Source organism: Pristiophorus japonicus, chromosome 4 (assembly GCF_044704955.1).
Source record: "Pristiophorus japonicus isolate sPriJap1 chromosome 4, sPriJap1.hap1, whole genome shotgun sequence".
Taxonomy (NCBI): Eukaryota; Metazoa; Chordata; class Chondrichthyes; family Pristiophoridae; genus Pristiophorus; species Pristiophorus japonicus.
Window position 1 is genome coordinate 208,054,027 of NC_091980.1, and position 25,925 is coordinate 208,079,951.

Here is a 25,925-nt window from a genome sequence, read left to right on the forward strand (position 1 = left end):
AAGTGCAGTCTTCGAAGGCAGGTGGTGTCGGGCAAGTCGAGGTAAGACTGCTTCTCCCATTACTTGCGGGGGGTGTAACGTCTGGTCCCCTCATCAGTCTGGCACGTCTTACATTGGGCACATAAAGCTGTGGAGCGTACCTTCGGTGATCTCGAGTCTAGTGCATGTAATTGGTCACCAAGAGAAGGTGAGAAAGGACAGGCCCCATTGCAGTAGCTCTCTGTTTTCCACCGATTGGTCACAAACAATGAATGTCCCGATGAAGACACCTATTCAATTCCAATCGGTGACAGTATGGTCAAGATGTTTGTACAGATGTTCACATCAACTCTAACGACCTCCAACGTACACCCGAACTCCCCCGAGATTGAAGCACAGCAGCCTTTTAAAGGATGCGACATGTGATGTAGAACATGGAGTCCATACCGCTGTGATTAGTTCCGGTTACTTCCACTTTTTCTGGGCGGTTTTTTGGGTGAGCGATATTGTGGGCAATATGTGTGCGAGTTGGTGAAAATGACGCTCGGCGATCTCATGGCCGCTAGTTTTGGTAAATATGCTCTTTACGACAAGAAAAGTGGGTGGATGGTATTATTGAATCTCAGCATTAAATCAGTGTGGAAATTAACGCTCGGCGATATTATGGCCGTTGATTTCGCCCATTCTGATAACTCCACCCAAAAAAAGTGGGCAGGTGGTATTATTTTTTCCCGGCGTTAAACACATGAGGAAAGTAACGCCCGCCTATAAGTTTCCGAAAAATGCCCGTCAGTTTCCATTTGGTGGCTAAATGGGCGTTACACGTCACTTCAGCGATCAAATGGGTGTTAAGCAGGCAAAAAAAGTGGAAGTTCTAGCCCCATATACCTTTATTTTGGAATAAACTGAAATATAAACCTAATTTTTTTTAAAGCGGAACTGATATCTGTTAAATCTGTGGAGTGGGGCTTGAACCCATAATCTATTGCCTTAGAAGTGAGAGTGTTATCATTAATCTGCAGCACCCAATAACCATTTTAAAAATAAAGTCCCTCTCTTCCTCCAAACGCAGCAGCAAAGAACACAATTTATATTTGGATGGCAAACAGAAATACCATTGTTAAGATGCATTCAGCAGCAATTTATAATACATCTGCAGCAATGATCATCAATAGTAAAATGTTGGACTTGCTCTACTTTTTTTCCAGAGGTAACCCTTTTACGAACTTTCGCCAAACACACTCGGGTTTAAAAAAAGGACTCTCCACTGCTTAGTATAATACTAATTCAAGATGATAATATAATCGTAATTCAAGAGTAAAGGGTTAAAGGTCCATGCCAGCTGCTGATATTTGTGCGATTTTATTTTGCATTTATTTATCCCACAGACATTTTTACAGGTTTTTAAAGGTGTTCTTTTCAACAGCTGCTATTATTTTGTTGTAAACACAAACCTCTTATGTCTAATCCCACGAGTCTCCCAATAGGAAACATTAAACATTCAGTGCAAATTACAAATACATTTGAAGATTTAATTAAACTGCATAGACAGCACACATTATTTTCTTCACTGTCGAAACTAATAGGTTCGTTGTGTGCTAAGTATATATTTTCCCGAATACTTCAAATATCTAGTAACAAATATAATGAAAGCAGTTGAAATACTGATCAATATATAGAGTCAAGCTCTATAACAGGTTTGCTGCATCCCAGCTACTCATGTCGTTTGATGCAATGTTGATAGACATTTGTTTCCATCTCTCTTACACTATGTTAAAAAATCAATCGTTGCAGTACTTCAAAGGAAGTCTACCTCATCTCAGAAGAAACAAGGGTAAGTAACATCCCTGCAGTACAAATGGGAATACAGACATGCAAAATCCATGGCTTCAATGATCAGAACTAAAAAGCATGTTTTTTTTATTTTTAAGGTGAAACGATTTGTATGCAGAAAATGTCACATTGCACCTGCTGCTCTCGTTCCAGACTGGATAATGGGTAGATCAACAGTGCTGCAAGTACGTTCCAAGTATTGCACTATGGTAAATTATCGAACGTACCTGTTGCGTGAACAGCCAGTTCCTCTACCCTCAACTCCGTGATGGTCACCTCAATTATCAGCACCACTATAGATTTAGTGGTTTTACCAGCCAGTAATTTATCTCGATAATGCAGGATCATTTTTTACTCTGTTTAATTTTAAACATATTATACACATGCTGTCTTCTCATGTATCATTTAAGAGAGTGAATCAAGGTTACATGGGGCTTGGGGCTAAGGAGGCTCACTGGATATCAGGTTTACATGGTGCTTGGCACCTAATGTAAGGGCTTTATTGGGGATCAGGCCCAAAGGTCAGCCTGGGGATCTGGTTGGGTGTGGGGACTTAAGGTCCTATTTTCGCGACCATTCAGCACCTTTTTTTTGGCCTACACTGGTTTTTTTTGGAGCAGACTAAAATCTACAAGTTTCCCCAAAGTTTCTGTGCCATCCTAAACTACTTACGGATGATTTTTTTAGTTCCCGATTTTTTGACATCACTGGGCATGCCGGCAGCGCCATTTAAGTGAGTTTGGTCAACGAGGAGTTTTTTCAAAAACAGCGCAGTGCTCTTTTCTGAAAAACCTTACCTGCACTTCAGAAAATCGGCGCACAGAAGATGCCACTGTTTTAGTGGAGTTGAGTTAGCTTTTGGAGGGAGAGAAGTCTTTTTGCAGAGAGATAAGAGCAGCACAGGCACTGGGGGGGGGGGTGGTCTTTCGGCCCGGAATAGCAGTGGCAACGGCACCGGAGGCGGGACCTGTCGGCCCGGGATAACAGTGGCACCAGGGGCGGGACATTCAGCCCGAGATAGGAGCGACATATGTTTCAGTTTCCAACCTCTGCCCTTCAGTGTGTCCCTAATTACCCTGGCAAATTCAGTTTTTTGGCGCAGACCTTAAGCTCCACCCACAGAGCATAAGGTCTATGGGCTAGAACCTCAGCTTTTTTTGCCTGCTTAACACCCACTTAACACCCATTTAACTGCTGAAATGACATATAACGCCCATATAGCGCCCAATTTGGCACAAAATGGAAACTGGCGGGCATTTTTCGGAAACTTATCGCTGAGCGTTACTTTCCCCATGTGCTTATTGCCGAGAAAAAATATTACCACCCGCCCACTTTATTTGGGCGAAATCAGCAGGTTGGGCGAATTCAACGCCCATAATATCGCCCAGGGTTACTTTCCGCGTGGAATTAACGCCGAGATTCAATATTAATGCCTGCCCACTGTTTTTTGTTGTAAAGAGCATACTTACCCAAACTAGCGACCATGGAGATCGCCCATCGTCAATTTCACCACCTCGCACACATTTCGCCCACAATACCGCTCGCTCAAAAAACCGCCCACAAAAAGTGGAACTAAGTGGAACGAATCACAGCATTATGGACGCCATGTTGTAGATCACATGCCACGTCCTTTAAAAGGCTGCTGTTCTTCAACCTCGGATGTACTCTGGAGGTCGTTGGAGTTAATGTGATCATCTCTAAAAAGATCTTGACCACACTGTGACCGATTGGAATTGAAGAGGTGTGCTCGTCGGGACATTCCTTGTTTTTGTGCAATCGGTGGAACAGAGAGCCACTGCAATGGCGCCTGTCCTTTCTCACCCTCTCTTGGTAACCAAATACATGCAGCAGACTCGACATTGCCAAAGGAACGCTCCACTGCATTATGTGCCCAATGTACGAAGTGACAGACTGAAGTGGGATTTTTAGAAACCCACTGTAGTGATATAAATGTTGCAGTCTGCGAAATGTGTTCAGAAATGTGGACAAGCCAGTAAGCAGGTGCAGTCTGAGTAAAGCCCAGATATTAAATTGTTTTTGCCCAGCAACAACTAAGCAGGTCACCTGCAAGAGGATGTGGTGGCAAGCTTAACAAAGATACACTTGTGGTTAGGCTAGGTGATCCAAAACAGGATGCTTAGGCTGTTGTTGTAAAATGTAAAGTCCCTAATTTGTTCAAACTGTATGATTTGACCAATGACTGTATCTTTGATCGAAAAAGGTAATGTAGATGGATAATGAATGTATACGCCTACTTGCTTTCCGTATAAACTGCTCTGTAGCTCAGTGAATCTTTGAGATCGGGTTGGAGAACTCAGTGAGTGGCTGACATCTCTCTTGCACGTAATAAACTTGTCTTTTCACTGCTACAGAACTCGGTGAGAGTGTTTTCTTTTAAATATTCCACAACAAAATGGCGTAGTCGGCAGGATTCCTTGGCAGACGGACAAACAGCCATCTACAGACCATCACAGAGAGTGAGTAGTTTTTGGTACCACTCTAAAATCTGATGTGATCTGTGACGTGAATTGTCGGTCGACTGGGGAATCCGAATCTGGGGAATCTGTAACGTGAAAAGACTTGTTATACAGTGAATAGAAGTAAGTAACATTTAGTTAAAGTAATTACGTAGATTAAAGGAAACTGTGGTTGCAATATATGTCGGCAAGTTGGAAGTAAATTAGGTTAGTTATAATTGTATAAGTCTAGAGTGTACAATATTCCGGCTAACAGTCGAGGACTAGTTGATCTGGGTCTAGGAAGTACCTGAGTGCATGGTAGTTACCCAACTCAGAAGAGATTGAACTGTCAAGTATCGGTTCGGACCAAGGGATGGCCGACAGAGGTAAAATAGACTGAGGACCAGAAGAGTCGTTCACGAGGTTTTACACCGATGACTGCCAGGGACTTATAGATAAAATGATAAAAGACGGTTGGGACCCATCCAGAGAGCCACCTACTCAAAACAAGTGGTGGGAAAGAGAAGAGAAAAAAGGCAACTAAAGCTGGCATAATTATAGCATGACAATTTCTGAAATAGAATTTCTGAAATAGAATTGAATACGCCAAAAAAATAGAGAAACAAAAAGAATTGCTGTGGGACATTGCGTCTTTCGGGAATTAAGGGGTTAACAATACAACCTGCAAACTAGCTGCAAAGGCTGAGATGGCACGTACACATAAACCGCAGACAGGCGTAGGCTAAAAAGAATTTTCCCTTCATAGTCGGCAAAATCTCAAGCGGGCGGCGGACACCGGCAGATGGAAGCCATGTCAAAGGCATGAGTATATTTTAATTACCACGCACAGTTAGGATGAGGGCAGAAATCTGTCTGGTGTCAGCTGTCTGAGCGATCCGAATCTGCAGGTCTGTCCGAGATTTCAAGTAGTCAGCAAAAGTTCCCAGGCGAAACAATTGCGATCGGTTATATAGAAGTGTGTCTGTGTAACGTTGCGATTGATAATTGATATATGTTGCAAGTATCGGTCTCACTCGGCAAGTAATTAAAGGATGTATTGCTGACAATATATAGCCATGGGAAGTGAGAAACTTGAGTTGGGACCAGAGATGTTTCTGACACGGTACCTCGCAAAAAAAAATCAAAAACTAATTGAAATAATGATTAAACAAAATTGGAAACCAGACGACCCACCTGTGGCACAAAGGAAGTGATGGGAGTCGGAAGAGAAACAAAAAGAGGAGAAAGTCCTCGTCTTAGTGACTCGCGCGTATTGTGAATTAAGTAGATGGACTAGACTATTGACTGAGAAAGCGATAAAATAAACCGACAGTAGGTGTGAAGGTGACAGCACCCGTCAGGGCGATAATATAGAAGGGGGCAGGTTTAGAGAAGATCTCTTCATCCAGAGGGTGGTGGGTGTCTGGAACGCACTGCCTGAAAGGGAAGATTATGATTTAAACTGAAAAGACTGCAAGCTGTGGGCGAAAGGTGACATTGATTGATGGTGTCTGTGTTTGTCATTTCGAAACAAAGGAAGTTAAAACTTTCACAGCCAGCTGTGAACTCTGTTTTAATTCAATGAGTGATACCTTTTCAATATTGGAAATTTTCTTAATTTGAAGAGAATATTTGCTCCTGGGATAGAAGAAATTTTAGGATCATATTACAAATTAACCCCTCGGGCTCTTAAACAGAATCACCAGAGATTCTCTGTTTCTTTTGTTTTAAGTAGGTGACCATTGGGAAGAAACGATGTTGTTTAAAGGGGTTAGTGGATTGTACCTGAAGGATCAGGAGGACACACTCCTGACTACACATGGCCCCGAGTAAATCTCAGGAGTGGGAGGACTCCATGGGAAATTTGGGTGAGATCGCACTCGAGAATCCAGACCTCATGGACAGGTCTCGAATCTATGTGAATGGCCATCCCAGAACAGGATCGGCGGTGGTGGATCAACACCTGCAAGTATTATTATTATAAAACTTTTATTTATATAGCTCCTTTAATGTAGTAAAGCATCCCAAGGCACTTTAAAACACTTGGGGGAAGTGTAAAAAGAGGTTAAAGGCTCGGGTCTGAAGTGCAAGGGACACGAGAGAGAGGACTATTGGCATAGGTAGCAGAGTTACTGCCCTGACTGAAGCCCTGATATTAGCAGAGGGGAAAATCAGTAAACATTCATACCGACAGCAGGTATGCTTTCGGAGTAGCACATGACTACATGGTTGCCTGGGGAAGGTGAGGATTTGTCACCTCAGCTGGTGAGGCCATCAAACTTGAAGGCCGGATTAGGCTGTTACTAGAGGCTGCTAGTAAACCCGCCGAGGCGGCGGTAATAAAGGTCAAAGCCCACCAGAAAGTGGTGGACGATGTCCAGAGAGGTAACGAGGCTGCGGATAAGGCGGCGCAAGAGGCAGCAGTTTCATCCAAAGTGAGGGAGGAATCAGTAAGTAGTATCATTATTAAAGAAGATATTGATATTGTAAAATTACATGCAGATGTAAGTGATGAAGAGATGACAGAATGGAAAAGACAGGGAGGGGCACTAGATCCAGACTCCATGTGGAGAAAGGACGGTAAGGTGGCAGTCCCCACTTGTATAAGAAAGATGCTCATGGAACTGCACCTCGGCATTAACCATGCCGGGCGAATTGCTATGATCAGTAGTGTCTCTAGAGATTGGTGGTGGCCAGGCATGGGACGAGACATTGCTAAATATTGCCAGCAATGCATTACATGTGCCCAACATAATCCGGGAAAGGCCATTAAAATTAGAATGGCCCATCAACCATGGCCGCGAGGGCCATGGGAGAATATACAAATTGATTTCATGGGACCATTGCCAAGCGCTAGTGGAAAGAAATACTGTCTAGTAATAATTGATTTGTTTACACGGTGGGTGGAAGCTTTTACTACCCGAAACTGTACTGCAACCACAGTAGCTCGTATCTTAGCCGAGGAGTGATTCCCCACTGGGGCATCCCCATCCAAATAGACTCCGATCAGGGAACCCACTTCACAGGATAGGTGGTACAATTACTATGCACCACATTGGGTATTAAACAAACATTTCACATCTCCTACCACCCGCAGAGTTCGGGGATGGTAGAACGCATGAATCGGACAATAAAGTCAGCCCTGTGAAAAGCCATCTAAGAAACCGGACAGGATTGGGCTGAGCTGCTGCCTGCTATCCTGATGAGACAAAGGGCAACCCCTAATCGGACAACAGGATTAACTCCATATGAGCTCATGACTGGTCAGGCAATGCGACTACCCCGAAGGTATAATCACAGGGAGGTCCGACGTGGGCCCATTGCGGGATCAGATTAGGAGTTATGTAATGGGGTTAAGTAAGCAACTTAAGGATATGAGACAGGAAGTAAGAGAACGACAGGCAGGCCGGAACGAACAAGAAGAGTTGGAGTCCCCGGCAGATCTTCCCCAAGTGGGGGAGAAAGTCATTATCATCATAGGCAGTCCCTCGAAATCGAGGAAGACTTGCTTCCACTCCTAAAGTGAGTTCTTTGGTGGCTGAACAGTCCAACACGAGAGCCACAGACCCTGTCACAGGTGGGATAGATATTCGTCGGGGGAAGTGGGGGATGGCACTGATTTACCACATGCTCTTTCCGCTGCCTGCGCCTGACCTCTTCACGCTCACAGCATTGAGATTCGAGGAGAAAGTAATGGTTAAGGGGCTCCCGGGACGAAACGGATTCGTGCCGCGGTGGTCGGGACCATACGAGATATTGATCAGTGGTGATACGTGTACATGTGTGGATATGAATGGAGTAGGACGGTGGAAACATTGGTCCCAGCTAAAACGTCTCTAACAGAATATACCATCGAGGGGAAAGTTTGATTTTACAGAATGGACTGGAAAGTTGCGATACTGATTATACTTTGGCACTCACCCCTGCGGCAACTAACGCGGGGCCGGATGATCAGCCAGAATTCAAATCATGGGGCTGAAGGTGATGAGCTACACCCGAATTATGAAGATCCGGACTATCAAAAGACCCAAGTTGGAAATGGAGTCTACCTGACTGGTATATTCCGGCGAGAGGGTGCAGAGACTCCCCTCGGACCAGACAAAAACTTTTGCGGGTGTAAGGGAACCCAACCCACATTGTTAGGCATCGCGATACAGTACAGTAGGACCTTATGTATTGAATGTGGTCTAATAATCGGAAAGCCTTAAAGACACAGTCAGGAAGCTGCTGCAGAGGCAGACAGATGCAGCCAAAGAGGCTGTGCGAGAAGGCAATGGGGCAGCAGGGTGCTTAGTCAAAGGGACTACAGTCCTGGAGGGCCATGCTGTCACCATTAACCGCCTGATTGACCGAGAATTTAATGCAGAAAAGGCAGAGGTTCAATCTTACGGGGGATGGATGATTGGGCAGGTCAGGGAGAACCTGGACCAAATACACAGGGGCGAAGTCCCAGAATGGATTAACAGCACCCACCTGTTCCGCCTAGCACAGCACCCAGGGTCACTGGACGCGTGCACCATGAAAGGAATGACAAGAGTCTTTCCGGTGACAGGCGGATGCACAGATTCACATTCTGCCCTGGTGGGGACAGTCCTAATGATTCCGGTAATGGCGAAGGGGGAGTCTGGACCACACCCCCAGTTTGAGGTAGAAAACTTGGGGCTAATCCGGGGTAAGAACTACATGCGGTATTATCCAATGAATCAATATGCGATCAAACGGAACGGAACCATGAGAGGGGTCCAATTATCAGGATGTCGCAGGGTAGGAAGCCTAACTACAATGTAATATCACTAACCCCAACTTCTGCTTCTCTCCGAGGCTACCGGTAACAATCGGACGAGCACGAATGACGTATATCCATGCTTGAGAAACTATTACCCTGAACCTGACTGATGAAATTAAACAAGATCTATACCAATATGAAAGTGAACTGGCTGCACCAATACCCCACCTGCCCGAGGACCTGAGAGACATAAAAGATCCTCTGCTGGCGAGCATAAGACACTATCATGTGCTCAAACAGGAGTTGCGCGAACTGGGCAAGGACATTGCAAAAGACCTTCAACGTACCCCCTGGTACGAGAAAGCATGGAACTGGGGACTGAACGTTAATATCCATCCATGGATACCTATCATTTCTCACATATTGGTGGCAGTTCAACTGATTTTGGCACTGTGCTGGCTGATAATGACATGTGCAGCTTGTAGGAAGTAGACGCAGGCAGCAAGCTAAAGCAATCACTCGTATGCAAGAGAAAGATAGACTGTTGATGCATGGGGGAATTTAAACCCCGGTTAAGCGATAGACCTCCTAAACTTGGCAGCAGATATCACCGCAAGCAGTGCGGGAAGTCTAAAGCATTAGATAGCTTAGCTCTAGTGGTCTCATGGGCTGGGGTTAGCCAGGGACCAAAGCAGGGATTAAAGTGGGATTTTTAGAAACCCACTGTAGTGATATAAGTGTTGCAGTCTGGGAAATGTGTTCAGAAAAGTGGACAAGCCAGTAAGCAGGTGCAGTCTGGGTAAAGCCCATATGTTAAATGTTTTTGCCCAGCAATAACTAAGTAGGTCATCTGCAAAAGAATATGGTGTCAAGCTTAACAAAGATAGCCTTAAGGTTAGGCTAGGTGTTCAATAACAGGATGCTTAGGCTGTTGTTGTAAAATGTAAAGTTCCTAATTTGTTCAAACTGTATGATTTGACCAATGACTGTATCTTGTCCGAAAAAGGTAATGTAGATCGATAATGAATGTATACACCTACTTGCTTTCTGTATAAACTGCTATGCAGCTCAGTGAATCTTTGAGATCGGGTTGGAGAACTCAGTGAGTGGCTGACAGAGACTACCCATCTCTCTTGCAAGTAATAAACTTGTCTTTTCACTTCTACAGAACTCGGTGAGAGTGTTTTCCTTTAAATATTCCACAATACAGAGAGATGAGGAGGACCAGACGTTACACCCTCCGCAAGTACAAGGAGAAGCATTCTTACCTGGACTTGCCGACACCACCTGTCTTCGGAGACAGTGCTTCCACAAGGAAGTTATCACTTAGGTATGCCAGCTGATAAGGGCAGACCTGCAGCCTGGCAGCACCATCAGAACTGCACTGGCCGTTGAGGTCAAAGTCACCGCGGCACCATCGTTCTATGCCTCGGGTTCTTTTCAGGCCCAAGCTGGCAACATTTACTGGACTTTCTCAGCATGCCACACATCGCTGCATTAGTCAGGTCAATGAAGCCCTGTACGCATGCAGGAGGGACTTGATCAGCTTCCCTATGACAAGAGTGAGATGGCTCTAGCTTTCTTCAGAATTGCAAACTTCCCCAAGGTGCAGGGAGCAATAGACTGTATGCACATTGCGATGCGGGCACCTTTTCTTCATGCTGAGGTTTTCAGGAACCGCAAGAGATTCCTCTTCCTGAATATCCAGCTGGTTGTCGACCACCAGCAAATTATACTGGCAGTGAATGCTCAATTTCCGGGCAGCATCCATGCTGCGCACATCCTGCGTGAGAGCACTATATCTGACTTGTTTAACAATAAGCCACAAGGTCAATGCTGGATGCTTGGTGACAAAGGATATGGCCTCGCCACCTGGCTGATGACCCCCCTGCATGACACCCACACCGAGGCCAAGAGGCGATACAACAAGAGCCACAGTGCATCTCGCAATATCGTGTAGAAAACCATTGGAGTGCTGAAGCAGCGCTTCAGATGCCTGGACCACTCAGGAGGCGAACTCCAACACCACCCTGAGCAGGTAGCTCAATTCGTGGTGGTGTGCTCCATGCTACACAACTTGGCTATCAGGAGGGGACAAGAATTGCCTGATGAGTCTGACAGTCCATCTCACCAGCGAGAGGAAGAGGAAGACGAGGAGGCGGACGCTGACTTCGGGCCAGACGATTAGGCTGACGTTGAAACCATGCCCCCGTCCCCCTGTAGACCGCATGAAAGGGCTCATGGTGGCATGATAGCTGCAAGAGCCTTACATCAGGAGCTCATCAATGATCGGTTTGCCTGAAAGAACATTGGTGTTATTTACAAAGCTGACACACTGCTGGGTGTGCAGGTCATACATCAATGGTGGGCATCACCTTGGTGACAGTTAAAGTTTACGTTGATTGAAGTTCCTTTGATGTTAAGGAATCACCAACGTGTAATGGTGCAGCTATCTGAGCCAATGTGCTACAAGGTATAAAAACATTTAAACCGAACACTCGCCTGAAATCATTAGTATTTCTGTACAAACCAACCCTTCCCTGCCCCCCCCCCCCCTCCAGTGCTTCTCCTCCCCACCTCTACCCCTTCCCCTCCTGACTCCAAGCCACCTGGCCAAGGAGGTCCTCAGGCAATGCTTCATTGGGGGGAGGGGGGTTGATGACGGCCAAAGCGCTGCTTGGACGGATACGGGAGAGAAGAGTCCCGAGGTGGGAGCGTGCTCTGAGTCATAAGCAAAATGTTGCTGCTGGCTCTCATGTGTGGTTGGTAATGGGGGGTGCGTCACCTTGGGGTGCAGTGCGGCGCTCCGGGACCACTAGGAGCCCTCTGCCATCAGTATTCCTGGCTACCAGCTCCAAGGTCTCCTCCATCCCTTCCATTTATATGTTATTTGTTGGACAAAAACTCGATGCCAACTATGTTCTTGGTGCTTAGTGGGCGTTTTGCTGCTGGTGAATCTCCGTCGTTCCTCCCACAACAGCCAAACAAGCACACACCACAGCCACACATGCTTTCAGTGCCTCTGAGCTCCTTCTCTCTCTGTCTCCTCTTCTGCGCATGTCATGATGACCCTTAACCTCCTGAATTGCAGGAATCGAGCGTTGCCATGCCATTGCTAAGGACGGCCACACTTTACGGCAGAAGGTCAGAAAAATTTAACGCTGCTGCCCATTTGATATCACTCACGGTAACGTCCATTTTCAAAAATGTAAACTTTGTGTTTTGAGAATGGGCGAGAAGCCGGCGGTCCGAAAACCCTTTTTTAATGCCCACGCCGGAAATAAAGCTCATTTTGGGGTGATAACTTGCAATTTTTTTTTGCCGCAGTCGGCCACTAAAAAATCGGACTTACCTCTACAACTGCGCCAAAAATTGGCAATGTGGAAAATTGGCCTCATAGTGTGGCTGAGAATTGGGCATGCAGTTGGGGAACTGCTGGATTCTTCCTGGCTCTGGGCTCACTTGCTCCTCTGCACAGATGACCACTGTGAAGAAACCTCACATGTGCACACCTGGGTCTAAAGGTGTACAGTCAGGAACTTATAAATAGAACAACAGAATCAAAGATGGCAGGAAATATTTTTTACAAAGAGACTTGAGAAGTTCTGCGGTTGTCCTATTTAAACTCCTTGAAATGCTTGCTGTAAAAACTGCAGTAGACTTGTTCTTACTGGCATCAATTCTGTGGCTGTTTCTGCACAGTAATTTCTAGCATGCACTGTTTCTGTTAATCCTGTATTTTAAGATAAATATACTAGAAAGTAATTTTCAATAGGTTGGCCTTTTGTGGTTTTCTGTAGTTGAATCAGAATGTTGCAAAACGGAAAATAGTTGGATGGACATAAATTGAATTAAATGAGCCTGTGTTTGACCCCAGATAGGTGAATACCTGGCACCAGCACAGCATGTCAATGTGTAGAACAGTTCCCTTCTTTATATATAGGATTTCTGAGCTAGTATAAGCAGCAAAACACAAAATCTTGATTCAAGCTTACAATATTTTCCATGTGCCCATGTTTTTACAAAGAGAAGACAAACACAATGAGTCTATTGCCAAATTTTAACAAGCCACAGTACAATACAATGGAAATTAGCCACCTTAAAATAAAGTAAGCTTTTTGCAGTTTTTTTTTGTTTTATTTTTCCCAATGAATTATTCAATGAATTAACAGATTGTGTTAAAAATATTTGGGAAAAGCCTTACTTTACTTGTCAAGAAGAGCAGTATTTTGGCAGTGTACATATAACTGTATTAGGATTCGAGTACAGTTAACAACAAACCAAATTCTCAACAATTTACAGGGCTCTCAGACCAACAGTGAGAGAGGAAGACCCAAGGGAGAAGAAGTTCCCAAAAGGGTATTTTAATGTCAGATCACAAATTGGGCAAATTAGTCATGGTTGGGGAGAAGAATGCATAATGTTGGTCTTTTTTTTGGCCAAAGTTAAACACTCTTAAAGGCGAAGAGATGAGGTAATTGCTTCCATGAGATTACTGTTTTTTTTCTATTGAACTGTTCTATGTTTTTCAGCTGTTGCGTATCTCTTTGGTCCATTGCTCTGTCTTTACTTACTCAGACCACCTTGTTTGCTATGACTTACAATTTACCCATACTTCTTAGTGAGAAATATATCACTCCATACTCACTGACTTAACTTGTTGTACTAACATTACTTTGTGTACCCCACCCCCAAAATACCGTTCTCAACTAAGCAATGTAACATTTGAAATGGGGGAGTCCTTACACAGAAACGGTAGAAGGTAGCCACATATGTTACCAGTCAATTGGTTCCCTCAGCAATATTCGAGAAGAAGGACAAAGTTTTATGGGTTCAATTTGATATGTTAGTTACTATAATTGAATTAAGTGCACTGACCAGAAGAATGAGTAATGGTTGAAAGCATCAATCACAATTTAAGATAAAACTTAATAATTTAATAAAAAGTTACAAATTTTTCTTTTATGTTTTAGTTCTTCTGTAATTTATGACAATATCTTCTTAGTGTCAGTGGGTCATTTATAGCACACAGTTCTATCGTTCTACTTTGCTTTACATATGGTCTGCCTGTTATATTAATACAGAGGATACCACAATGTCCTGATATACCACTATTGAACAGATGGATCTGACCACATTACACATGCATAGTAAAGTAATTTTAGTTTTAAAACAGTTGTTTAAGCAAAAGAAAATGAAAAAAAGGGTAGATCTGATAAATGTCATTGAGAAGGATTGCAGTAAGTTAAGCAATCATGTTTAAAGTGCATCTCATGAATGAATCATTTGATTTGATTGTGTAATGTTGAAGATTTTGTAATCTATTCATGCTTTAAATTTATTTAAGCATTTCATTTTTGCCATTAATTTTATAACACTTGAAGAGTGACAGCAACACCTAGTTGTGTAATACACCTCACGATTTATGGGTTCAATTCGATATATTTAATACACCTTTAGTAAAGGACAGCTAAAATTCATTTAAAGGCATACTGCTGAGCACACAGGATTAATGCTTACCTAGGATTAGAATCAGTGACATTGACTGGAATAATTAACGTTCGTATTTCAGCGATATTCATTGAATTAACATTAGTGTTTCAGTGACATTCATTCTGCAAATGTTAGCATTTCAGTGACACTTACTGGGGCAACATTAGTGCTTAAATGACATATTGGGGTAATGCTAGGATTTCAGTGACACTCATTGGAATAACATTAATACTTCAGTGGTATTCAGTTAAGATTAGTATTTCAATTACAATTATTTGGGCAATTATTAGTAATTCAGTAATATTTATTGAGCTAATGCTAGTATTTCAGTAACACTCATTTTGGTAACTATTTTATTGCAATTCATTGAGGTAACACTAGTATTTCGGTGAGATTCATTCAGTTAATGTTAGCATTTCGTTGATATTCATTGGGCTAACGGTCGTATCCCTGTGACATTCATTATAGTAAAGTTAATGTAAATTTCAGTGACACTGAACTAATGCTAATATTTCAGTGAAATTTATATAGTTAATAATAGCATTCCAGTGATACTTATTAGGGTAATATTATTGAGGTAATCTTAGTATATCTCAGTGCAATTCGCTCAATTGATGTTAGTATTTCAGTAAAATGCATTGCGTTAGCATTAGCATTTCAGTGTTACTCATTGGGGTTATGCAAGTATTTCAATGCCACTCATTTGAGTAACGTTAGTATTTCAGTGACACTCGGTGTCACTGGGGTAATGTTCATATTTCAATGACACTCTGTGGGTTAATGCTAGGATTTCAGTGTTTATTGAGGTAATTCTAGTAGTTCAGTGATTCTTTTTCAGTTGATGTTAGTATTTCAGAGACATTCATGGAGGAATGCTCATATTTCAGTGAACTTCATTCAGTTAATATTAGCATTTCAGTAACATTCATTGGGCTAAAAGTATTATGGTGACATTTAACTGGCTAACATAAGTATTTAAAAAATAACAACTTGCTTTTATACAATGCGTTAACATTCAAAAAAAGTCTCAAAGCCACTTACAATTAGAAATAGACAGGGAAATAGGCACAAGGGAAAGGAAGGATTGATTAGAATGTAGCTTTTAAAGGAGGAGAGAGAAGTCGAGAGGTTTCGAGAGGAAGTTATGGAGAGTGGGGCCAAGGCAGCAGAAGATCTGCCATCAATGGTGGGGGGATAAAGGATGGGCACACACAGAAGGCGAGAGTTACAGTGCCAAATGGTGTGGGATGGGATGGAAAACTGGAAGTGGTTGTGGAGATGGGCTGAGGTAAGACCATGAAACAATTTGAAGAAAAATATGTGTTCAAATTGAAAATAAAACTTGGGGGCACTGAGCCTAACATTGTTTAGAGATGTTTTTGGTTACGTACGAGAGGATGTTTTTGTTCAACAGGATATGGGTGGCTGCAATGTGGAGATGCTGGGATTTGTGACGGGTGAAGGATGAGGGGCCAGAAAGGAAGACATGGGGCTAGAGCCTCCACTTTTTTTGCCTGCTTAATGCTCACTTAACGCCCATTTTACCGCTGAAATGACGCATGACGCCCATATATCACCCACTTTGCACAAAATGGAAACTGGCGAGCATTTTTCGGAATCTTATCGGTGAGCATTACTTTCCCCATGTGCTGCTTAACGGCGAGAAAAAATATTACCACCCACACACCTTTTTTGGGCGGAATTAGCAGAATGGGTGAATTTAACGCCCATATCGCCCAGCATTACTTTCCGCATGGAATTAATGCCGAAATTCAATATTAACACCCGCCCACTGTTTTTTGTCAAAAAGAGCATATTTACTCAAACTAGCGGCCATGGAGATTGCACATTGTCAATTTCACCACCTCGCACACATTTTGCCCATAATATCGTTCGCTTAAAAAACCGCCCACAAAAAGTGGAACTAACCGGAACGAATCACAGCGTTATGGATGCCATGTTGTAGATCACATGTCGTGTCCTTTAAAAGGCTGCTGTGCTTCAACCTCGGTGGAGTTCGGATGTACTTTGCAGGTCGTTGGAGTTGATGTGAACATCTCTAAAAACATCTTGACCACACTGTGACCGATTGGAATTGAAGAGGTGTGTTCATCGGGACATTCCTTGTTTGTGAGCAATCGGTGGAAAGCAGAGACCTACTGCAATGGGGCCTGTCCTTTCTCACCCTCTCTTGGTAACCAAATACATGCAGCAGACTCAACATCGCCGAAGGAATGCTCCACTGCATTATGTGCCCAATGTACGAGGTGACAAACAGATGAGGAGGACCAGATGTTACACCTCCCGCAAGTACAAGGAGAAGCAGTTTTACCTCGACTTGCCTGACACCACCTGCCTTTGGAGACTGCGCTTCCACAAAGAGGTTATCACTGAGGTATGCCAGCTCATAAGGGGAGATCTGCAGCCTGCCAGCACCATCAGAACTGCACTGTCCGTCGAGGTCAAAGTCACCGCGGCACTGTCGTTTTACGCCTCGGGTTCTTTTCAGGCCAAAGCTGGCAACATTTGAGAACTTTCTCAGCATGCCACACATCGCTGCATTGGACAGGTCACTGAAGCCCTGTATGCACGCAGGATGGACTTGATCAGCATTCCTATGACCAGGGCGACACAGAATGAGAGGGCTCTAGGATTCTCCAGAATTCAAACTTCCTCAAGGTGCAGGGAGCAATAGACGGTACGCACACTGTGATGCGGGTACCTTTTCAGGATGCTGAGGTTTTCAGGAACCGCAAGGGATTCCACTCCCTGAATGTCCAGCTGGTTGTCGATCACCAACAAATTATACTGGCAGTGAATGCTCAATTTACGGGCAGCAGCCACATCCTGCGTGAGAGCACTGTATCTGACTTGTTTAACAATGAGCCACAAAGCCAATGCTGGATGCTTGGGGACAATGGATATGGCCTCGCCACCTGGCTGATGACACCCCTGCGTGACACCCACATCGAGGCCAAAAGGTGACTCAACGAGAGCCACAGAACAACTCGCAATATTGTGGAGAAAACCATTGGAGTGCTGAAGCAGCGCTTCAGATGCCTAGACCACTCAGGAGGCGAGCTCCAATACCACCCTGAGCAGGTAGCTCAATTCCTAGTGGTGTGCTCCACGCTACACAACTTGGCTATCAAGAGGGGACGCGAATAGCCTGATGAGTTTGACAGTCCACCTCACCAGAGACAGGAAGAGGAGGATGAGGAGGCAGATGATAACATCGGGCCAGACAATAAGGCTGACGCTGAAGCCATGCCCCTGCCACCCTGTAGACCGCATGAAAGGGCCCATGGTGGCATGATAGCTGCAAGTGCCTTACGTCAGGAGCTCATCAATGAGCGCTCTATCTGAAAGAATGTTGATGTTATTTACAAAGCTGACACACTGCTGGGTGTGCAGGTCATACATCAATGGTGGGCATCACCTTGATGAGAGTTAAAGTTTAATTTGATTGAAGTTAAGTGTGATTAAACTCTTTGATGTTAAGGAATCACCAGCATATAATGGTGCAGCTATCTGAGCCAATGTGTTAAAAGGTTTTGTTCAATAAAAAACATTTAAACCGAACATTAGTCTGAAATCATCAGTATTTCGGTACAAACCAACCCTTCACCCCCACCCCCGCTGCCCCCCACCCCCACCGCCCCCCCACTTCTCCTCCCCACCTCTAACCCTTCCCCTTCCCCTCCTGACTCCAAGCCGCCTGGCCGAGGGGGTCCTCAGGTGATGCTTCATTGGGGAGGTGGTGGGGGTGACAGCCCAAGCGCTGCTTGGATGGATATGGGAGAGGACGGTTCCGAGGTGCGAGCCGTGCTCCGAGCCATAAGAAAGATGTTGCTGCTAGCTCTCATGTGTGGTTGGCAATGGGGGTGCATCCCCTTGGTGTGCAGTGCGGCGCTCCGGAACCACTGGGAGCCCTCTGCCATCAGCGTTCCTGGCTACAAGCTCCAGGGCCTCCTCCATCCCTTCCATTTTATATTTTATTTGTTGGACAAAAACTCGGTGCCAACTATGTTCTTGGTGCTCAGTAGGCTTTTTGCTGCTGGTGAATCTCCGTCGTTCCTCCCACAACAGCCAAACAAGCACACACTACAGCCACACATGCTTTCAGTCCCTCTCAGCTCCCTCTCTCTCTGTCTCCTTTTCTGCGCATATCATGATGACCGTTGACCTCCTGAATTGCGGGAATCGAGCGTTGCCATGCCGTTGCTAAGGACGGCCACACTTTACGGCAGAAGGTCAGAAAAATTTAACGCTACCGCCCATTTGATATCGCTTGCGGTAACGCCCATTTTCAAAAATGTAAACTAGGTGTTTTGAGAATGGACGAGAAGCCGGCGATCTGAAAACTCTTTTTTAACGCCCTCGCCGGAAATAACGACCATTTTTGGGCGATAAGCACAAAAGTGCAGGTTCTAGCCCATTGGAATTATTGTATCTCTAGGTGAGAAAAGCATGGATTAGGGTTTCAACGGCAGAGGAGATGAGGTAGGGGCAAAGGCAGACTGTATTGTGCAGGAGGAAATAGGCAGTTTTGGTGATGGATAGACTGTGAGGGTTACAGCGTAACTTTGGGTCAAACTCAGTGACAAGTCTGATCATTTTGAGCAAAGATTGGGGAGGGGTTTTATTCAGTGTTATGAAAGAAAATTTTCCAGTGGTGGCTGAAAATGATGACTCTAGTCTTCGTGATGTCAAGTTGGAGAAAGATGTGGCTCTTCCGTCACTTGATGTCAGGCAGGGAGTCTGGCAGCACGGCGGTCGCTATTGGGTTGAGAAGTGATGGACAGGTAGAGCTGTGAGTCATCAACATACCTGTGGAAGTTGTGAAGTGGCATTCATTTGGGAAACATCAGCATTGCTGTGACATTCATTGAGCTAATATTATTATTTCAGTGATAGGCAGCAGAGTAATAATATCACTGTGGTGACATTCATTGGGTTAACTTTAACATTTTGGTGACATTTAATGATACAAGGTTAATATTTCAGTGACATTCATTGGGTTAATGTTATTATTGACCATATCTGTTGATTGGAGAGAACCTTCCAGTGTTTTTTCTCCATTAATGACTTGGATGTGAAGCATTTCACTTCATACTGAATGCCAGAACAGTTGGAAAGTTTGAACAAAAATGTAAATGGGCTGTGTGTTAATCAAGAATACAAACAGTTCTGGAGTTTCTTTTCTTTCCTGTGATAACTGATAAAAATAAGTGGCTAAGGAGATAATGGGGCAGTGTTTTTGTCGAATAACAGAGCTGCCCATAGGTGCACAATGAGGATAGAGCAAAGAGAAAAACACATAAAGCCAAGGACAGTGACGGCAGGGAGATAAGTAGTTTAGCTGGAGGAAATAGGGGGATATCCGGAGTGAGACTTAAGTTAAGGGCCTGTGGAAACATTTTCAGGTAATCATAATTTATAGTTACAAATGTAGGGAATGCTTCAATCACAATCAATGCCCAATTTAATTGTATGAACCTGAAATTCAGTTCATTAACAACATATGGAAATTTAAGGCTAAGACATTAATTTTTCTTTTTCAATATTTCACAGTATATTCTTCCAATGGAGAAAAGCTAAAATTACTTTCAATTGAGAAATTTTCAGTGCTCTAGTGTTGTTTTCCCCTATTTACATCACTGGGATTTTCTGTCTTTTGATCAGTTGTAAAAGATACACATACATAACATGTGCATCATACAACCAGCCCCCAGGATGTTGCATGATATGAACGGATTATTACCTATTTAAATATCAGCAACCATTTTTCACTGAATCCTGCGGTATTTAGTACTACTGTGTTCAAAGTATGCAATATTTCTTAGAGTGGAACAAACTGCTCGAAGAAAGTTGGAAAAGGTTGAGTACTTTACTCTGTCTCCTAATCCCATAATTGGTGATAAATTGCACAAAGCCGATTTGCAAATGCACTGCATTTGATAAGTGGCCCTACGCAGTTGTAAGTATAGTACCAATCCTGGGTCATAGCAATAAAGTCCCAAGCAGTATGTAGCAAATTCAAGTGCTTTTGCATTACAGGAGAGCAGCTGACTCCTGATGCCCATTCATCCTGTTAACAGCACTCCACAGTGTAAAGTGCCTGACCTTTCTGAAACCAGCAACATCATAGAACCATGAAAATGCAGGTCTGCAAATTTACTGTTGAATTAAGGCTGCATGTCCCTGTAAAGTAAACATAGGGGCCTTGTATTTCTTCCCTTTTTGTCCCCAGAAACATATGTAACCGTGACGTAAACCAATTATGAGGCTTAAAAGATCGTGGAATTTTGGGCGTAAGTACAATCTGCCGAAATCTCCTCCATCTTTTACAGATGTCTATCAATCCCTCCACTCCAACGCATCTCTACCCATAAAACTGGCCCCGCTCCCAAGTTACTGAGCCTCATATACAGCTTTCCTACAATTGCACTTTCTCACAGGCTCTCTTCAAATTACAACCAGATTTTCAGGTGCAGCTGGAAACAATCATTTTTCTGGTGTATTATTGCAATTATTTGAATGTTTAAAAAATGTTTTTATCCTCACGGAGCCCTGCACTGTATTTTCTGTTTCTTTGACTGTATTTTCATGGCATAAGTATAAGTCACATTAAAAATTGAAAAGCTTCCCCGATTGCAGGTTCTTGATGTGTATGAATGATGGTTGAATGAGTTGAAACTTTCATTTTCATACCTAAAGTAGGAATACATAGTATGATTTTGGCACTCTCCTTGGGTCCGATTGTTTACACCCATTTTTATATTCGGGTGAATTCCAATTAGATTGACAGGGAATTCTGATGTAACTAGAGATCAGGTGTATTGGTGAGGCCGCACCTGGAGTACTGCGTGCAGTTTTGGTCACCTTACTTAAGGAAGGATATACTGGCTTTGGAGGGGGTACAGAGACGATTCACTAGGCTGATTCCGGAGATGAGCGGGTTACCTTATGAAGATAGATTGAGTAGACTGGGTCTTTACTCGTTGGAGTTCAGAAGGATGAGGGGTGATCTTATGGAAACATTTAAAATAATGAAAGGGATAGACAAGATAGAGGCAGAGAGGTTGTTTCCACTGGTCGGGGAGACTAGAACTAGGGGGCACAGCCTCAAAATACGGGGGAGCCAATTTAAAACTGAGTTGAAAAGGAATTTCTTCTCCCAGAGGGTTGTGAATCTGTGAAATTATCTGCCCAGGGAAGTAGTTGAGGCTAGCTCATTGAATGTATTCAAATCACAGATAGATAGATTTTTAACTAATAAGGGAATTAAGGGTTATGGGGAGCGGAAGGTTAAGTGGAGCTGAGTCCACGGCCATATCAGCCATGATCTTGTTGAATGGCAGAGCAGGCTCGAGGGGCTAGATGGCCTACTCCTGTTCCTAATTCTTATGTTCTTATGTTCTTATGCATGGACACATTTTCAGCTCTTATTTCTGGGCTGCGCCCCTGCAGGAAATTCAAGGCCAGGGAATTGGTTCCCAATTTGCACTTGAAAACATGTTAAGAGTGGAGCCCAGCACTGCTGCACAGAGCAACACCTGAACCGAAATGATAAAAGGGTGATAGTGTAAAATTATCTTTATATATTTGGAACTTCATGCACAATTCTTAAATCTATTGTTGAAGCATCCAGGACAGAATACTTATATTTGTTGAATATTTAAATAAAAAAAGCCAACACAATATAGAGCAATTATTCACATACCTATAAACAAGCTATCAATTCACTGCTACAGTTTAAAACAGTGCATTTATTCATTTTTATATTCTTACTTTACTAACATGCTCAAACAAAAGCTTTTCCAGTAAAGCTTTTTTTCTTGGGGAGTGGAGTGGGGTAACTATAACTCCCCCAGTGTAACGAGAGGGCTATAGTTGTTATTTCTACAGCAATCGGCTGATGAGAATAATGCTTGAAGAAATCGTTAGAGGGACATAGGAACAGGAGTAGGCCATTCAGCCCCTCGTGCCTGTTCTGCCATTCAATGAGATCATGGCTGATCTAAGTAAGAATTGTTGACTGTGAGATGTCGTATTGTATCATAGTGTGGAATTTACTAAATGCTAGAAATTATACTGCAGTGTAAATCAACAGATGTTGATTATTCTGTATCAGAAGTCCCAGCAGTCAAGTGTCCCATTAAAAAACGTGATTCCAGCCTTATATACAACTTACTGCACATTGTACATGTGTGCCCTCCTGTGTTTTCAGAAGATATTGATACTGTATTTAACACTTATTCTTATGATGTGTGAGTTTCTAAAAGACAACCTACCAGCAACATCTCATCTGGTGTAGTCGGTGATATATCATTAGAGACGGACCGGGAAGTGCTTAATCCCGTCAGTGAAACATTGGAAAGGCGTCTCTTACGCATACCACTGCAGTTGTTGGGGATTTTGAACGCACATCTTTTGTGGTAGTTGAGACCACATCCTGCAAACATTTAAATTAAAAGATGTAATCAGTAAGTAATAGAAACAGACTCATTTTGATTAAAAAAAAAACTGCAGTTCTTTCCTTCCTGTGGAAAAATGATCAGCAGCCATAGAAATTCCTGATGATCAGCTCCTCAGTGGAGTAACTACCATAAGAATTGCTGCTGTGTTAGCCATGGTTCAGCAGTACTCCCGTCACCTCTGAGTCAGAAGGCCGTGGGTTCTAGTCCAACTCTGGAGACTTGAGCACAAAATTTAGACTGACGCTCCAGTGCAGTACTGAAAGAGTGCTGCACTGTTGGAGGTGCTGTCTTTTGGATGAGATGTTATACCGAGGCCCCATCTGAGGTGGCTGTAAAAGATCCCATGGAACTATTTCAAAAAAGAGAAGGGGATTCACCCTGGTGTCTTGGCCAATATTTATCCCTCAACCAGCATCACTAAAACAGCTTATCTGGTCATTTCGCCATGTCTGTTTATGGGATCTTGCTGTGCACAATTTGGCTGCTGCAGTTCCTACATTACAACATTGACTACACTTCAAAAGTACTTAACTGGCAGTAAAGAGCTTTGGTCAGTCCTGAGGTCATGAAAGTCATTATATAATTGCACATCTTTAAGAAATAAATCGGAGCTGGAACCTTGACAGAAGTTACAAGTTAACTATGTTAAGAGGCCACATTAAGGCTCATCAGATTAAAATCACAGTGCCAAACTTACTGCTGAAATCCATTGTTCTGTAATTTTCAAATAATCATTTGCCATCTACTTAGGCATATGAAAACCAATTTTAAGAAATTGCAGTAAAGTGGTATAAGATATACAAAACCTTTACTCACCACATACATTAACTGTCTGTAATAGAAAAATATAATATTCATGTCTGAGGAAACTAAATTTTATAACAAACACTGCATTACTTAATCACAAGATCAAAGTGATCATACCAAGGTCAAATTTAATAAAACCTGATTGCTTCTTTAATGTTTTGAGAAACAGATGATCAAATGTAGTTGATTAAAGAAGTCAAATGAATGTGGTCAGTCTGAGCCCACCACCACTCAACCCATTCACAACTCCTTAGAATTTTCATAGACCCTGAACTATGTGAACTCCAAGATTATACCAGCATTTTTGCTTTCACTTGTCTTCACATACATTCATCAGTCTCCTAAAATTGAGTGAATAGTTTCAATGAACAGATTGAAAGACTTGCAGTTATTCAAAACCTTGGCCCAGAAATTGCTGCAAGGTGCTTCTTGCGGCAAGCGACATGAATTGGACTTATTATCTCACCCTTCAGATCGCACTATATTTGTGCTACAAATTGCTGGAACATCAAAGCAATAATGGTGCAGCAATGTCAATGTTGTATTTGGGGCCTCATGAAAGTCACGCCCAATGGTCTGTCTGTTTAAGCCATGAAAGGAAAGGATAGAAAAAGAAATAAAGCAAATGACAGGGGAAGGAAATAGGATGAATTAGAGTTAAATTAGATATAGAAAGAGAAATAAAGAAGGAAAGAAAGAGAGTGGATTAAGAGAGAGAGAACAAAAGAGAAAGGAAAAGTACAAAAAACAATTAAAATAACAAGAAAAATAAGAGGGCATTGTGACCCAGTTGTGTTTGGGAATGGTTGTCTTGGTCCTTGAGGTTAATGAATGAATGGCAGGGTAGGTATGCGATCTATACAAACATTCTTGACCCATGAACTTTTGAACCAGCCCATCATGATCAGGAACAGTGCAACTGCTTTCATAGGAACATAGCAATTGCTAGATAAAAAAGAACATCAAGTTCACCTTCGACCATCCTGATAGTCACATGACACATTGATAATATGATAATATACTATGACTAATCATAGCAATCACTCTCTATCAATTAGTCTACAACAGACCCAAAAATGACAGGAGGAAACCCCCAGTGGTGGAGAGCTTTGGGAACGAGGACCATTGTCACCTTTTTCCTCACAAGCATGCAACACTTGCCATGCCCTCTGCTGTCAACCCTCCTTCTCATCACCACCCTCAAGGAATTAACGATATGTAAGAGCACAATACAACCATTAGCACTTCAAATGTGATAACACTGTTGTCAGTTCCACTGATGTTCTGCATTCCTAAATTAATTCAAGCATTAGTATGTTGGTGCCTTTACCTTGTGTTTGGCACAAGTGCTCTGGTGCCCATATACATGTATGTTATGATTCCTAGTACTGATGTCAGGGTGGTAATACACAGTTGCTTTAGGCCGCTCAAGCGGTGGGGGGAGGGGGGGAATTAAAGGGGAGGTGTGGTGATGAAATTATCAAAAATAGCGGCCTTGCCATCTTCAAACCATGGGGTCCATGCCGCAATGCTGCAGCATGGCATCCCGCTCCCCATTGGTGTAGCATTGGCCCCTTCTCCCTAATGCAGAGTCTGCAGCGTGCCCTCCCCTTTAATGGAAGGGGAGGGCCCTGTGTTCCCGCCAGCGCTATGTGCCTTTCCGCGTAGCACTAAAAAATTCCTGAAGATTAACACCCCAGTCTCGCCCCTGAGAGAAAGTGGAGTGCGAGACTTTTGCTCCACTTCCTCTTGGGGGCAGTAAGCCCAATTTAGCTGCTGGGGCATGACTTCTGCGCCTGATGTTGAAAATCAACTGAGGACAAATTACTTAGATAAAATACAAAGGGCCAAAAATTGCAGTCGCAGGTGTACCTCTGGAGTACGCCTCCGACCCGAGAAAGGAATACGCACCTACCTGATGGCAGCGTGATTGCGAAAACTTCCGGACTGAGGATGCGAGGTGGAGGGCCGCGTAATGGTCCACGGATCCCAGGGACATAGGCGGTGCAGAAGCGTACTTGGGATCACGTGGGCCTTGTCCTCCAATCACAAAACAGAATTTGATTTTAGTCATTTCTGGAGATGTAATGGAATCCCGAAATCAGATCCAGTTATAATTTACAGAATTGGAATTTAATTCGTAAA

The 25,925-nt window shown here is 43.3% G+C and overlaps 1 protein-coding gene across 4 annotated transcripts in view; it reads right to left on the reverse strand.

Annotated features, from left to right (window-relative positions):
- Positions 1-25,925, reverse strand: part of prkd1 (protein kinase D1) — a 438,838-nt gene that overhangs the window by 75,875 nt on the left and 337,038 nt on the right. For all 4 annotated transcript variants that reach the window (XM_070879019.1, XM_070879017.1, XM_070879016.1 and 1 more), the window contains one exon: positions 22,788-22,948. In XM_070879019.1, the coding sequence (XP_070735120.1) occupies positions 22,788-22,948 (161 nt within the window). The remainder of the gene's footprint in view (positions 1-22,787; positions 22,949-25,925) is intronic.